Source organism: Aspergillus aculeatinus (assembly GCF_003184765.1).
Source record: "Aspergillus aculeatinus CBS 121060 unplaced genomic scaffold BO66scaffold_4, whole genome shotgun sequence".
Taxonomy (NCBI): Eukaryota; Fungi; Ascomycota; class Eurotiomycetes; order Eurotiales; family Aspergillaceae; genus Aspergillus; species Aspergillus aculeatinus.
The window spans coordinates 742,673-756,924 of record NW_020291473.1 but is presented as its reverse complement, the minus strand read 5'-3'; the positions used below and the strand labels follow the sequence as shown (position 1 = coordinate 756,924).

General features: G+C 49.9%; 1 protein-coding gene and 1 non-coding gene across 2 annotated transcripts; both read right to left on the bottom strand.

Moving 5' to 3' along the window:
- Positions 1-1,576: 1,576 nt before the first annotated feature.
- On the bottom strand, positions 1,577-1,648 carry BO66DRAFT_t36. The gene has a single exon. It is a non-coding gene; the product is annotated as a tRNA-Glu (tRNA).
- Positions 1,649-2,420: 772 nt separating this feature from the next.
- BO66DRAFT_434722 (SGNH/GDSL hydrolase family protein) lies at positions 2,421-3,667 on the bottom strand (the record flags this gene model as incomplete). The annotated part of the gene is made up of 4 exons (XM_025650793.1): positions 2,421-3,063; positions 3,135-3,274; positions 3,367-3,499; positions 3,558-3,667. 4 exons carry the CDS (start codon positions 3,665-3,667, stop codon positions 2,421-2,423), a joined length of 1,026 nt encoding a protein of 341 aa, XP_025508174.1.
- Positions 3,668-14,252: the final 10,585 nt, after the last annotated feature.

The following is a 14,252-nucleotide window of genomic DNA, read 5'->3' as shown; positions in this document are numbered from 1 at the left end:
ACTATGACTACCCCAACAACTCCGAGGACTACGTTCACCGCATTGGTCGTACTGGTCGTGCCGGAAACAAGGGAACCGCTGTCACCTTCTTTACCACTGAAAGTAAGTTGGCCTCTAATTGTCTCCTTGATGTACTTGCGCTGACCCATTCTTTGCAGACTCTAAGCAGGCTCGTGACTTGGTTACCATTCTCACTGAGGCTAAGCAGCAGATCGATCCCCGTCTTGCTGAGATGGTTCGCTACAGCGGCGGCGGCGGTCACCACGGTGGCCACGGTCGCTGGGGTGGCCGTGGCCGTGGCCGTGGTGGTAACTACACCGCGTCCAACGCCGCTCCCCTCGGCGGCACCCGTCGTTGGTAAACTGTTCCTGACGCCCAGTTCAGTCACTGAGCTTGTATCTTTTCACACTGGTAGACCTGCTTTCCCTTTCGTCCTTGCCTGCGCATGATTATCCGGCTTTTTCCCTTTCGTAATTCGGTACGGGCGGCGTTCGTCGATATCACGATAGACTCTTTACGTTGCGTGTTTTAACCATATAGGAGACACCTTGGTTCCTTGGGATCGGGGGTCATCGGTCACACCCCGGTTTGTGGGTATGCGTTAATTTCTGTTTTCTGTGTGTTCTATCACAAAAGTTCTGTATCTCCGGCTTGACATGCAACAGCTGGTATTTAGATAGTGTGTAGCTTCTTTCCTTTGCATACTGATAATTGGAGAAAACGTACCTATCTGAAATTAATCCCGAAACGACACTATTTGTGTCAGGATAGATCCATGTCTGATAAAGCTTCATTGAGACGGTGATAGGATCCAGCGGCAATCATGCAGCTTATGCGCCAGTCGGCCGCACGGCTGGGCTACCGGCATTAGTGCCTGCAAGGGAATACGAGAGACGTTATGTTATATATGGTCTGGTCTGTTGCAGCGGCGGGAGGTGCAGCAGCTGCAAACAAACCACCAAGCATGTGCATCCGTGATACTTGGCCCTGGGTACCGGGACTGGAAGCTAATGTATGGAGTAATCGGTGACCGACTGTCACGGTCTACGGAGTAGACAGTCATCCAATTGTAATTTGATCTGGGCGACAGCGCAATCGCGACGTATTGGGGGTTATTCACTTGCCTCGCTTGCTCCAGGTATTAGACTACACTGAGTGCATAAGACATACTTTTAACGGCACTATCTCCCCAACTCCTCTCTTCTACTGGCTGGCTACCAACCCATCGCCGTCTCTCACACGGCAGCCGGAGGTTCGATTCCCCCTACCGGAGTATGATCAGATCCGTCTCCTCGACCCTGGATTCCTTTTTGTTTTTAGGTTTTTTTTTTTTTTTTTTTTTGCTTATGCTCTATTTACTAGCATGAATGCCTCTTGTATGTCTGGTGCTTTTTTTTTCTGATCTATGGTGGAAGGAAGGTAGGTACTGGCTGTAGTAGCATGGAAGATCGCGGGGCGATGTTAGCCACTAACTACACCATATCGGATGTTGTGTGAGAGAGCAGCCAAATAGTAAATCCAGAATAAAGTGTAGAAGAGGAAGCTACAGCTAAAAAAAAAAATACAAAAAGATGAGCTCCGATAGGGGGAATCGAACCCCCGGCTGCCGTGTGAGAGACGGCGATGTTAGCCACTACACCATATCGGATGTTGTTGAGAAATGGGTTGGAATTTGATAACATGGTTTGCTTTGTTATGGTGGTGACATAATAATAGCAATGGTGCTGGGGGGTTGTGGTGGTTTGTCAATGTGTTGGATGTCAAGAGGGATCTAAGGTTGGTGGTTATCTGCGGGGTCCGGAGTTACTGTTTATCTGATTGTGAGGTTGGTTCTGGTGCCGGGGTGTATTGGGGGTTTTGTTGGGGGGGTTGGTGTGAGTTTTGGTGTCTGGGGGATAGGCTTGTCTTTTGGTTCGGTTGGTGTTGTGGTTTTGTTTTTATTTTTTTATTTTTTTTTTTTTTTGTGGTATTGAGGTGGTTGATAGGGTGGTGGGCTTTGTGTCTTTGTGTGTTGTTGTTCTCTGGCTGGTCTGCAGGGTCTTCGTATGATTATATACTTTTGTAGATCTGCGCGGGGGTATCACACGTCACAGAGTAAAAGGCGAAACAACCCTCGAGATTTACTGTGTAGGCATGTATGCTCAACATGCGGTGAAAGTCTGGAAGAAGAGTATATTCACGCGATGGCATATTTGACTTCCCAGATGACTGACATATGCGAGGAGTATCAAGCAGATACCAGTGGTATACACCCAACTTAAATGCATGCAGGTCCGGGATTGTTGTGATGGATCATGCTACGGAGTCTCACCTACACCAGTCTGAACTAAAGCGTACAAAGCATAGTTTGAAACTGACGTATTCCCACCGGATCATCAATGAGTCCCTCAACCCCACCTCCATTCAACCACAGACCAACCTCACTTCGACCACCCCCTCAGCTCCCCCTCCAACACATCCGCAAGAATCCGATGCACATTGCTCGTCAGATGCCCCGAGTTGAACCAGAAGTACTCCTCCAGCGGGGTCGGACACCCGTACGCCCGGTAGTTCCACGCGATATCGGGCTGGTCGTACCCGGGGCAGAAGTTGGTGGTGTTGACGATGCCGTACGCCGCGGGGTGGTCCATGATCTCGCTGAGCGTCCGGTGCGCGTCGAACAGGTGCACGGCCGTGTCCGTGTGGTTGCGGTGGAAGGCGGCGGCGTGCCGGGCCAGCGCGTCGTTGTACCAGGCGACCTGCGTGGCGTTCGGGTAGGGCTGGCTCAGGGCCTGGTTGCCCGGGGTGCGGTCGAGGGGCGGCAGGTTGACGAACAGGTAGGAGCGATAGCCCTGGGCGTAGATCTCCTGGACGGAGGCGAAGAGGGTGGTGATGAGGGTGTCGTAGAAGGCCGGGAAATCGACGGCGTATTTGGCGCTGTCGCCGATGTCGTTGATCCCGATCCAGATGGCGACAAGGGTCTGCGGCGCGGAGATGTGCCGCGAGAGGACCGGCTGGCCGTAGGTCGTGAATTGGGTGACCTGGTTGACGAGGGAGACGGTGTAGTTGTGGTGGAGGGGGGTGCTGTCGGGGTGATGGGGGTGTTAGCTCCCCGCAAGTCTTATGCTTCGTCTACAAGGAGGTAAGTTACGTACTATGCAACGGAGATATCAGATCCCGCGAACGCGAAGTCCCAGAGTTGTCTCTCGCAGTCCATGGGTGAGATGATTCCATCTTCTACCCCGCACCCGGTGAGGTATTCAACCCAGTTGGGGCCTCCTTCTGCCGTTGCTGTCTACATCTCATCCAGGACGTTCGGTCAGTGACTGAGATGGAACTTCTGGGCCATAGCCGCGGGATAAGCGCCAGAGAAACATGGTTTCAAACCTGGTTCTGAACGATCTTATCCGTTAACAGGGTCTGAGCATCATATGCGAAGTTCTGCAGATCCCCGATGAAGCTATAGTTTTGGTGTCCGTGAGTGCCCTGCACGTACGTATAGGAATCACCGAACGCTATTCTGAGGTTTGAGTATCAGCCAGAGGTAGTGGATGCATCTTGCCCAGGGAAACACCAACAGGTATTTCGTTGAGTCCCAGTCGAACGCCTTCTTCTGAGACGAACCGGAGGGGAATGCTGATACTGTAGGGATGGCCGCGAGGGCCAGGCACTGCCAGAGAGCGAGCATGGCTATGGCTCGAATGGAAGTCCTTGCACAAGGTAAAAGGCTGTCTGTAGGAAAAGTAAACAGGGCCTGCCCAACGCCGTCTCTACGGTTTCTTATACACACTGCAGATGCGAGGGAACTCGCGCTCTGGATAATAACCACCGCACTCGACCCCGCCTATAGATCCTGATTGCGGAGAACTCGCAGCCATGCAGCTGCAGCTAGGCGGACAATAATTTTCCACTTGTCAATCTTGTAGGTAGCGCATCCAGTGGACTCTGGCTAAGCCGACCTGCATCTCAGACGCAAAGCTTGACTTGGTTTTCCCCCGCCTAGAGGAAGAGCATCGTGCCATCAGGTAAACGTTCGCGAGCCTGACAGAGTCAACTCGTCAGACAAACCTGCGACTTCGCTTGCCCACGGAGGCCTCTCCCCCGGCAAATTGGCGTTGCGCCGTAAGTCAGCAGAGGAGGCCTCGGATGCAGCAGGAGTACCAGGAGAGAGTCACTTTTTGGCGAGCTGATAACTGCTAACCGAGGTCGGCAAAAATGGCGACATCCAGAATTCGCCAGCTGCCTCGTTGATGGAGGAGGGCCTTGTCCCCAGATGCTAACCGGACCAAGATTTGCCGATCCGCGAGCGAGCGAGGCCAAGCCCGTCCGGGGTCGGAGAGAGGCTCAACTGCGGGGGGGGAGAAGAAGGTGGTGCCTATCAGTCATGATTTGAGATTGCGAGGATTTTAGCCCGGTTTGCTCTCCTACCGTATTGCCGTGCTTGTCTTAGAAGGTCCCGGGGGAGGATGTGGAGTATCATTTCCGAGACCTAATGGTTTCACTGGCTTGAGAGCATGGTCAGTTGTTGAAGCAAGACAGATGTTTCTGTTTCCAACCCAAGCACAACGACAGTGGACTCCGGCTGAATACCTAGTTTCCATTATGAGAGGGAAAACGTGATCGAATGGAAGGAGGGTCATGTTATCGCAGTGGTGGGCGAGAATCCAGGGTGGGAGGCATTATCTTACCGTAAGATAACTAAGATAATCGCGTAATTAATCCACCGTGACAAATCCTCCGGATTTTCCCAGATGTGGGTCAAGTCAATCCCACCTCATCTGCGCTGAGTGGACTGAGTCAGGAGGTCCATATATCAACTGAATTGGGGTTGATGATTGTGGTTGTCTTGATGGTTGTGATGGTGGTAGTGGTGGTGCTGTTGTTCTTTAGTGTGGTCATTCGAACATCATCAGGGGTGCTCCAGGCAGCATAAATCATACTGGAAGGGACCCCTAACACCATTTACCATCCATGGCAAGACTGAAGAGTATATCAAGTAGCCGAGCAATGCAGGTTTCTGCAAGCCAAGGTCTTCCGCGACATGGGTGGGAGGAATGGGAGATGGGATGAAGATTGAAATGTACCTCGGTGTGCCCCAAAGGAAGAAAGTTGGGTACGGAGTACGGAGTCACGGTACAGTTGTTAGTTACTAACTTACTTGTGAGGTATGTTCATGTAAGCGGGACCTCAAAGCTCTTGCGGGTACTCCGTACTTGTAACTATCTCGACCACAGTACGATACCGGTAAGTATCACTATGTACCGGAAACTGGGTCTCCTTGGTCTCGGTCAAATACCGCTAGGCTAGGCCTGCCACTAGTGGGATCATTTTTCCAATCCACTGCGAATCAGCGGCCTGGAAGCAAATGCAGCTTTAGGCAAATACCCGCTTATCCCAATCAGGTTAGAGGTACGCCGAAGTCACAAACGTCAGGGGAACCGGGGAGGAAGAAGGTAAAAAAAAAAAAAAAAAAAAAGGAGATAGAAAGTATGTATGTGTTACTTGTGTTTATGGCTCGGGTACTGTTAGGCGGTCCTGATGGTTCAATATGCGGAAGTCGGGATATCCGCCGATAGTGTCAAATCGACAAAAGAATGTTAATAATAATAATAATAATATGGAAAGCAAAGGACTCCAAGGCTCAAGCTTAAGGAAAGCCTAGACACTACAGGACTAGTCCACCCACCTATGAAGTAACGTAATAAGAAACAATGGATGGCATGAACCGACGCTGGTCAGCTAGCCCCCAATAATGCCCATGCCCATGCCCATGCCTACCTACCTACCTTAGTCCGTGCCTCGCCAACCGACCGACCGACTGACCGACACGCTTCTCAGCCTGACCTGCTTTTAGAGCAGGCGTAGAATATGCATGGAACATGTAACCTTTGGCCATAGTGGCAAAGCAACGCAAGTAGAGAGGCAAAAAGTAATCTAACCGTCAGCATACTCATAAATAGATTATACTCTGTAGACTACGGAGTACTCATGACAGAAAGCGTCGAGATATTACGGCATGCTGAAGATGGGCCTGCATTGGGCCCAATCTGGTAAAGGGATAGCGACTCCCCATAGAGAAGGAGAATAAACCCTCACGAGTCGTCCAGATTCAATAGCTAATTCTTGGCGGGATCTCCGGCCGAAGACAGTAGGTATATCGATCTTGAGACATTCACCATGTCAATGAATGGCTCAAGCGAAGTCCCGACAATTGAACAGTGGTCTTTGTCTGTTCATGGTCTGTTGCTGCTGCTGCTGCTTGCTCAAGTGATGTTACCTTGGGGAAAGTGTCTTGATTTATCCTATTGGTGCTTTTATTCTGGATGAGACTTCTTACCCTTTTTATTTGGTTTTTTTTCTCTTTCTTTTTTTTTTGGCGCAGAATAATATTATTTTATTGACTTTGATGCAAAGCCTCCCATCACGTCCATCATCCATGACTTGTTGATCGCCCGAGTAGTGGCCCACTTAAGATTGTTGTTGCTGTTGGTCTGGTCGAAATACACCTACCGAGTACAACAATCTGCTTGGCAATCCGAGAACCGGGCCGGACCCGGAGCCAGTCAGTAACTATACCACTACGTACGTACTGTACGTACTGTACTTTGTTTCTACCATAAGTCCAGATGCTCACGGCAGGTTGGAACAAAGTGGGATCGTCTGATTGCGCTGCTGATCGCGAAATACGCTGTTAATTTGATCTCCAACTCAAGCTCATGCCCACCCTCTCCGTGGCTCACCCGTCAGTGAGACAGCATGAGAGCGGCGAGTGGAACCGAGTTTGGGTCTATCTCTGTACAGCAAGCTATCTTAAGCTGCTCTTAGTGTGACTACCGACTGGATCGAGGTTCAAAAAAACTCACCATAGAGGAAATCGATAATGCTCTCATTGGACGTCCTTGCTGTCTTTCCTGCCACTGTTCTGGGTGGGACATCTGGATTCAAGAGATGGGGGGCGGCGGTTCCCGAATCGTTTTCCGAACGTTCCTCCGGCATCAAGACTTATGTATCAACATAGCGACCTGCGCCAGACAACCCTATCCATGACTCCATTCTTCGATCCACATCGAGGCTCGGAGACAGAGCCGCAGAGCCGTGTGGAAACCTGAAAGATGTCCATTTCCATCCCAGAGTGTCCTCCCTGATCACTTCTGAAATTCGAATGTCGGTTTGGTATTGTATCGCATGGGTCATCGACCGTCCACCAAGGTAGATGGTAGCTGTGTGGTCCTGTCTTCCATCGTGTTCTGAGCAAGCACAGGTAGCTGATGGCAGGCGAGCAATGCCCCAGCCAACCTACCTTCATCTTTGATACGCATAGGTAGTATGTTCATCTTCCAGTCCAGGGGTATGTTTCTCCACACCCACTAATTAACGGCGCATCTAGTTAGCAGATCTTTATATGAGAACCTACGCACAGGGACGCAGAGATGAGATGAGCAGAGAGGGCACTAGGTCACTGGCTCTCTTTGTTCGGTTTAACTGATACTGAATGGGTATCAATTTGACCCTGCCAGGTGCCAGGTGCGCTCTGCTCCGCGGAGAGAAGCGTGGTCACGTGTACATGGGCTCATGTCATCAAATGGATCTTTAGCTCCTCCAGCTCCAGGCTGTGCTATCCACCTTCCATTTCCGGATAGTATCGCGCCTCGGAAGTGTCAGGGCGGCCGCCGCTTGATCTGGTGAGACACCGCTGTCAACTACTAGCCAACTACAGGACTCCGAGTCTGCGCACGTGGAGCACTTCAGATCACGTTTAAGGCTTAGAGCGATGAGGCAGGTAGGTAGCTTGAAGCTCTGCCCGTGGTTATGCTGCCTAATCACAGAGCACAGTAAGTTACGGAGTAGTGTATGGAGTCTGGAGCTTTAGCCATCGGGCCCGCGAGTCAGGGACGTACCGAAAGCGAGAAAAGACCAACCTCGCTTATCATTGGCAGACCGACCAGTATGCGCATTCCATGCGGAATAAGGGAAGTGTTTTATGCAGCACGCAAGCAACAGCCATCACAAGCCAGAGGTGAATGAAGCAATCAATGGAGTGGGTAAAAAAGAAGGAGGAAAAAAATGAAATGATGCTGCACTGCAGCTCTACATCATCGATGGGCCAGAACTGGCAGATTGCCCCTTTCATGTGCATAAGGATGTCCGTCGGAGAACAATAACAAATGATGATTTGAGAGCCGCTCTCGACCACTGAAAGCTCTCTCGCTAATGTGTTGTCAGAGTGGGCCTTGAGTCACACTTTATAGAAAATTCATTACAAGAGCGATACGCTCACATGTTGCTCATGATGGTTGCATTGTTGAGACCATTGCTCTGAGCAGTAGGGCGATCAAGGTATTGTGTCCAAGCAGCCCGTGGTTGAGCTGGAGGACATTATGTTGGCCCAAGCCTCACAAACCCATTCATCACTGTAGTGCCGGGAACACTACTGCTAGTCTATGGTCACAGCTTCACCACCGATGAGGAAGGGTTGCTTGTTCAATTGTTGGTCTGGCTATCGGCGGGCTACCCCAAGGGCGCCTGTGGGTCAGGTATCATCAGTACTAATCATGGTGGCTAGTCACTCTTAGGAAAGGTCCCGATCGACGGGCAGTCATCGCTTGAGTTTAAGGTAGTCGGCCAGCATCCGAAACAGTAAGACACTTACTAAGGCCTTACATAGCGAGGGTCAGTTACCGCGTAAGTACAGTACTTACCAGCTATGTGGTATCGTTACTCTGTATTCAAGTTACCCCATGTATACGGAGTAATATCCGGGGATAGGAGGCTTGATTCCGCCCTCAGCATGAGAAATGTATGGACATTCGAAAGAACGCCTACTGAGGAGCCCAGCAAGCTAGATAGAGCATTGACCAAGGTAGGTTCTCTCGTCCGATGTTGTGGTTTGGGGCAGCTTCGATAGCCCTCCTGTCGATGTAATAGGGATGGTATCGATTAGAGCTGTGTTTGTCACTCAGCTTTGGGTATAATTCGACATCCATTGACTGCCCGTATGCCTGATGTCCTGGACGGAAGAGGGTTTACATTGCCTACGGAGCACTGGAAATTGATAAGTTAAGTTACAAATTATATTACTGATACTCGTGATCCACTTCAAACAAAATCATATTGCATGATAATTGCCCTGTGACCTACGGGCTTATGGTCTACTCTTCTTGTTTTATGATCGCCTCTGGTCAACTGTTCTTCCACCTTTTTGCGCGTCTGGTTGTTTCTTATTGATAGAAGGCTTGATAAATTACCACGAGGGGCGAGAGGAGATTGGAAGGGCTACTGCAGCATGTAGAACAGATTATCGAAGGCAACAAGACAATCAACACATTGTTACGGAGAACACCTTCAAGTTGGGAACGTAGTCTCCTTTTCCTGATGAACCGCGATTGTCACCTTCACCGGCAGTCGATTAGTTAGCAGGTCCCGCTTGCGCGGGGTATGTATGAGAAGACCCAGACCAGATGCCAATCATCACTTGCTTAAGGAGGAGAGGCTTTCCGAGATTGGAGCCTTGCATTTCCTGCGTCCCCTTTTGCTTCTCAGCCTGCGCCTGGCCTTCCTTCCTATCAGATAATCGGTTTTCAGCCCACCCTCACTGTGTTCTGAACCTCTGATGCTGCAGTGAGGTGAACGACCTGCTTCTGGATATTAACGAATCGAACCACACTGACAATAGGCCTAATCGTCGAGAATCGTTCGATGGGGGGATGATTGTTCCGGAGTACTGCCGGTAATCTGCTGATGGGCTGAACCATTTGGTCCCCTACCTTATCACACACACTCTCTTTCTCTTCGCTGCACCGACATGAAAATCTTTGAAGTCTAGTCCAATGAAAATCCCGATAAAGTTCATGGTGATGGCTACAGCCAAGCCCAGGATACACCCTCCAGACTCCAGAGTCCACTGTGGATTTCCCAGCTTAGTTCCCCTCCCTCCCCAGCCTCCTCCCTACCGTAAGGGTGTCTCCCGCTGACACAGTGTGTCCCAAGGAGCCAAGGGAAATGTGTATGTGCCGTACAGTACTTTACTTAACCGAGATGCGAACTGAAGATGCGATCGCATGGGTTATAGCATTGATCATCTGTCAAACTGCACAACCATTAAATGGTTGGACTACGAGCAGCAGCATAGTCAATATTCTCGCGTCAACATGCCCCGATGACTTGTGAATACACAGCGCAAACCTACTGAGCGGAATACCAAGGCGTGGGTGCGTCTTCTCCGGTACAGGATCTTCCCTTTTATGCCAATAGGCGATAGAGACAAAAGTACGAACCACCGTCAAGGAAGTCGAACATCAATTCAATTTCCTGCTGGCCTGCCCCCTCTCACGGCTGCCTTCCGGTCGCTTGGATCATACATTTCCCCTTCCTACTCCCCCATAGAATTTGCAATCCTCGAACTCGACTCGAATCTCTTGGATTGATCTATGCCCGACTCTATCTTGCTTGTTTGGCGTAGGATGAATACGTGATATTCCACTAGTGCGCTCTGTGCCATTGTAGGCTGCTGGTAAGGAGCCTAATTTGTCCGACGGGAGACTATCCCTAACATCGGTTGGGCTGGTAGCCTCGTGTTCCCCACTGACGCGTTCCTGACTTGCGCGGGCAAGCAGATAACTAACTCATGGATGACTGCCCCGGTTACACTGCACCCGAGGCAAAAAGGCCTATCATCCATCATATTGGATTTGATCCGCTTAATTCCGCTTCCCAATTCACCTATTTATGCCTGCTACAAGTGATGTATGAGTTCAGCACGGTGGATGTTAGTCTACGAACAGGAAGATAACAATGGCCGTCGAGTGAGCGACACAAAAATGTCCAATTGACAAGCGATAGGTGGTTACTATCAGAAACCGGGGGTCCACCAAACGACGTGCTTCCCATTGGCACTGCTACGGCCATACTTCGGTTGGAGGTTTGGTTCCCCCCCTGAAGTCGGCCGTACCGCAAGTCCGCGACAGCTGACCGACGCAACCTTGGGATTCATCATCTGGACAACAAAAATAATGGGGGTTGGTGTTGGTTACTGGTCAAGCAACATTCCCACTTTTCCTCCCCGTTTCTCCCTCTCCATATCTGGTCTCTAACCCAAGTTTGCTTATATCCGAGGAGCCATCGCCGGCATCACCCGCCGCCGTCTTTGCACCGTTTCTGGACTGTCAATCAAGTGCTATTGTTAGCATTGAGAATACTATGAGTACTGTACCATTATCTACGATTAAGTGCAATGTTTTTTTTGTTCTAATGAATGAATTCATTTCAATAATATCTCTGCGTTATGGTTAATTACCTCATGCCACTCAATCTCGTCCCCTTTCCCCTCTACCATCGCCTGGACCTGTCTTGTGTTTGGCTGAAGCTCGTTAAAATACAGTAACATTAATGTCGAGCCTCTCTCTCTCTCTCTCACACACACACACTTCTCTCCCTCTCTGCTACGGACCCTGCACGCGGTACTCGCTTCGTCCCCCCTCCTCCGGGCTGCGCTACCAACACCCGCTCTTCCCCTAGTCATCGAGGCTTTTACCTAGACCGTTCAAGCCGTTCCTCGGGCACGCCATTCCTAGCTCCATCTTCGCCTGTCCACTAAATAGATTACCTACCCACGCAGCCCGGACGTTGACCAACGATCTTGGGTGAGTATCCACGGGCGCAGAGCACGCTAGGTTCACGACAGCCTCCCTGCGGCCAGGACTCGACACGCGCACCGTCCGTCCCGAATCGCGGGTAGACTATCCAAGCTCTAAAACCCCTATCAACATTAATCCTCGACTAGACTACGTACCCTAAGTTTATTTTGAACCTCATATCTACATTGTATGTATCTTTGGATAACGCTTCCACGCCACAACAGATTCACCGGTGGGGTTGATAGAATAGAGAAAGGTAAGAAAGAGATCACGGACCAGAGAAGAATAGCACAAGAAAAAAAAAAGAAAAAGAAAGAAAAAGAAACGATGGCCGAAAAAAATCATTGAAATTGTCGTCGATTTCTCCTGTTCCTTGATTTCGCCACAAATTTCGGCGGAGTCTGCCGCTGCCGCTTAAGAGGAAAAAGGACGGGAAATTGACAGACAGAGAGGAGTGGTAAGTTAGGGACAAAAGAGCAGGGAAAGGTAAAGAGAAGCAGAAGGCACATTCAGACAAGGAAAGCTTAGCCGGGGTTACGAGGAGTGACCATCAGCTGTCCTATCTATCTACCTACCTACCTACCTACCTACCTACCACCACCATCCTCCTCCGGGATATCATCGATGAGCAATTGAGGGGAAGGGGGGGGCCAAAGAGAGGAGCCGGTAGGCCGTACAAAAGCGAGTGAGAGAGGGGTACTAAAAAAAAGAAATACAAATGAAAAAGAAATGAATGAATAGCATCGCTCGCATCCATCCAACAGAGTAACCATTTGAAAGAGAAATTATTACAAGCAACTTGGTTAACCACCAGAGACTCTTTTTGGGGTCCTGATAAAAATCCACGAAAAGGAAAAGGAGTGGGTCGGACTACTTTACTGGCAACGGACCCGTCACCACAAAGCGGCAGCACTCCGCTCCTGGAGCAAGACAAAGGACAAATAAGAGTTAATCCTCCGGGCGGCCCCTCCAGTATGAGTGACGAAGATATTACCATACCAGTACTGGTACCCTTACTAGTGGTTTTCCGCTTACATACCCGCTTTCCACTAGTAATTACCTTTCTCTCTCTCTCTCTTTCTCTCTCTCCCCCTCTCTCCCGTCGACTATGATTCCCTTTCTAAAGTTTCTCTCCCTATTCTTTTTTTTTTAATTATTATTTTTTATCCAACGTCTGTTCTCTCCAGGCTAATTCCCCCCATCCCACCCCTTTCCCCTTTTGAAAACCTTTGCCTCCAACTCCGTTTCATTACTAAAGAGCGTAAAAAGATTACGGGCCCACGCGCTCCACCATACCCTCGGATCCCACGAGGTGTTTTGCTCTCAGGCGGTTTTCCTCCTGCCGAATAACCTCTTTGCTTCGTCCTCTCCGAAGCCTTTTAGGCCGCTTCTTCTGCTCAGGTTTTTCTTTTCCGGGTCGAGTCGAACCATTTCCCACACCCCTCCTCCCACTTAGTTACCTTCCCCCCCCCCTTCCCCTCCTCAAGGCCCCCCCCTCCTCCCCTCTTCTCTATCCGTCTTGATTTTAGGGTGACTTGTGCGACTGGCGTTGCCACCAAGCTAGATCGAGACATCGGCTCCTGCGCTATCACGCATTTGCGCTGGTGGAAATTTATTTGATCGTGTCTCCATTCTCGTTCGTCCTGGCCGAACAGACTATTTTGGCCCTGACCTGGCTGTTTTCTAAACCCTCTATATTCCCCTCTCCCCAAAGCTTGCCCGAGCGCAGACAGGACCGTCCCTTTCAATCCTCCCGCCGGTTCCTCGTGCTGCTGTGCTTACCGCCACCTGCAAGCCCATTCTCCGTCACCCTAACACGGCGACTAAGGCAATTAAGCATCACGATCCAGCAGTACCATCAACTTCCCTAAAGACAACAACACTCTTTTTTCTCTCTCTCCCCTACCTTTCTACCTTTCTGTCTTTATCCGAACTCGATTATTATTTTCTTTTTTTCTTTCTCTTCCCTTGAATCACAACCCCCCTGTCCGTATCAATATTTCCTCTCCATTTCCCTTTTATCTCAGCCTTTCGGGAGTGTGCAATTATACGCGACCATTATTACGCGTCGATCCTTTTCCAACCGATTCCCTACGACTGCCTCGATTCCGTTCGATCACAATACAACCGGTTGAATTGTTACAATTCAGTCAACTCCTCCCAGAGTCATCTAATAGTACGTTCCAACATATTGCCGACCTTCAGTGGAAGGGACAGAAAAAAATCCCCAAAAAACAAAAAAAAAAAGAAGAAGACGACGAAGACGAAAAAGAGCAGGAACAGAAAGAGAAAGAGAAGCCGTCATTGCGCAAGATCTGGTCTGGTCGTCAAGATCTCCTCGGGACCAGTCTGGCACACACCCTCTCTCTCTCTCTCTCTCTCTCCCTCCCTCTCTCTCTCCTCCCCTGTCCCTCAATTTATTACCTCTCGGCCTATCTTTCTCTTTATTACCATTTCTTTTCTTCGATTTGTTTCCCCTCTTAATTTTTGTCCAATCTTGTTTTGTTTGCAAGCCACAAAGCTCATTGTGTCCATCTCGACGCGTCTGCACAGGCACGCGAGGCTTTTTTTTTCTCTTTTAGTTCGGAGGAATCGTTCAGGGATATCTTGGTCCGGTAGTTGCGACCAAATTTGTATTAT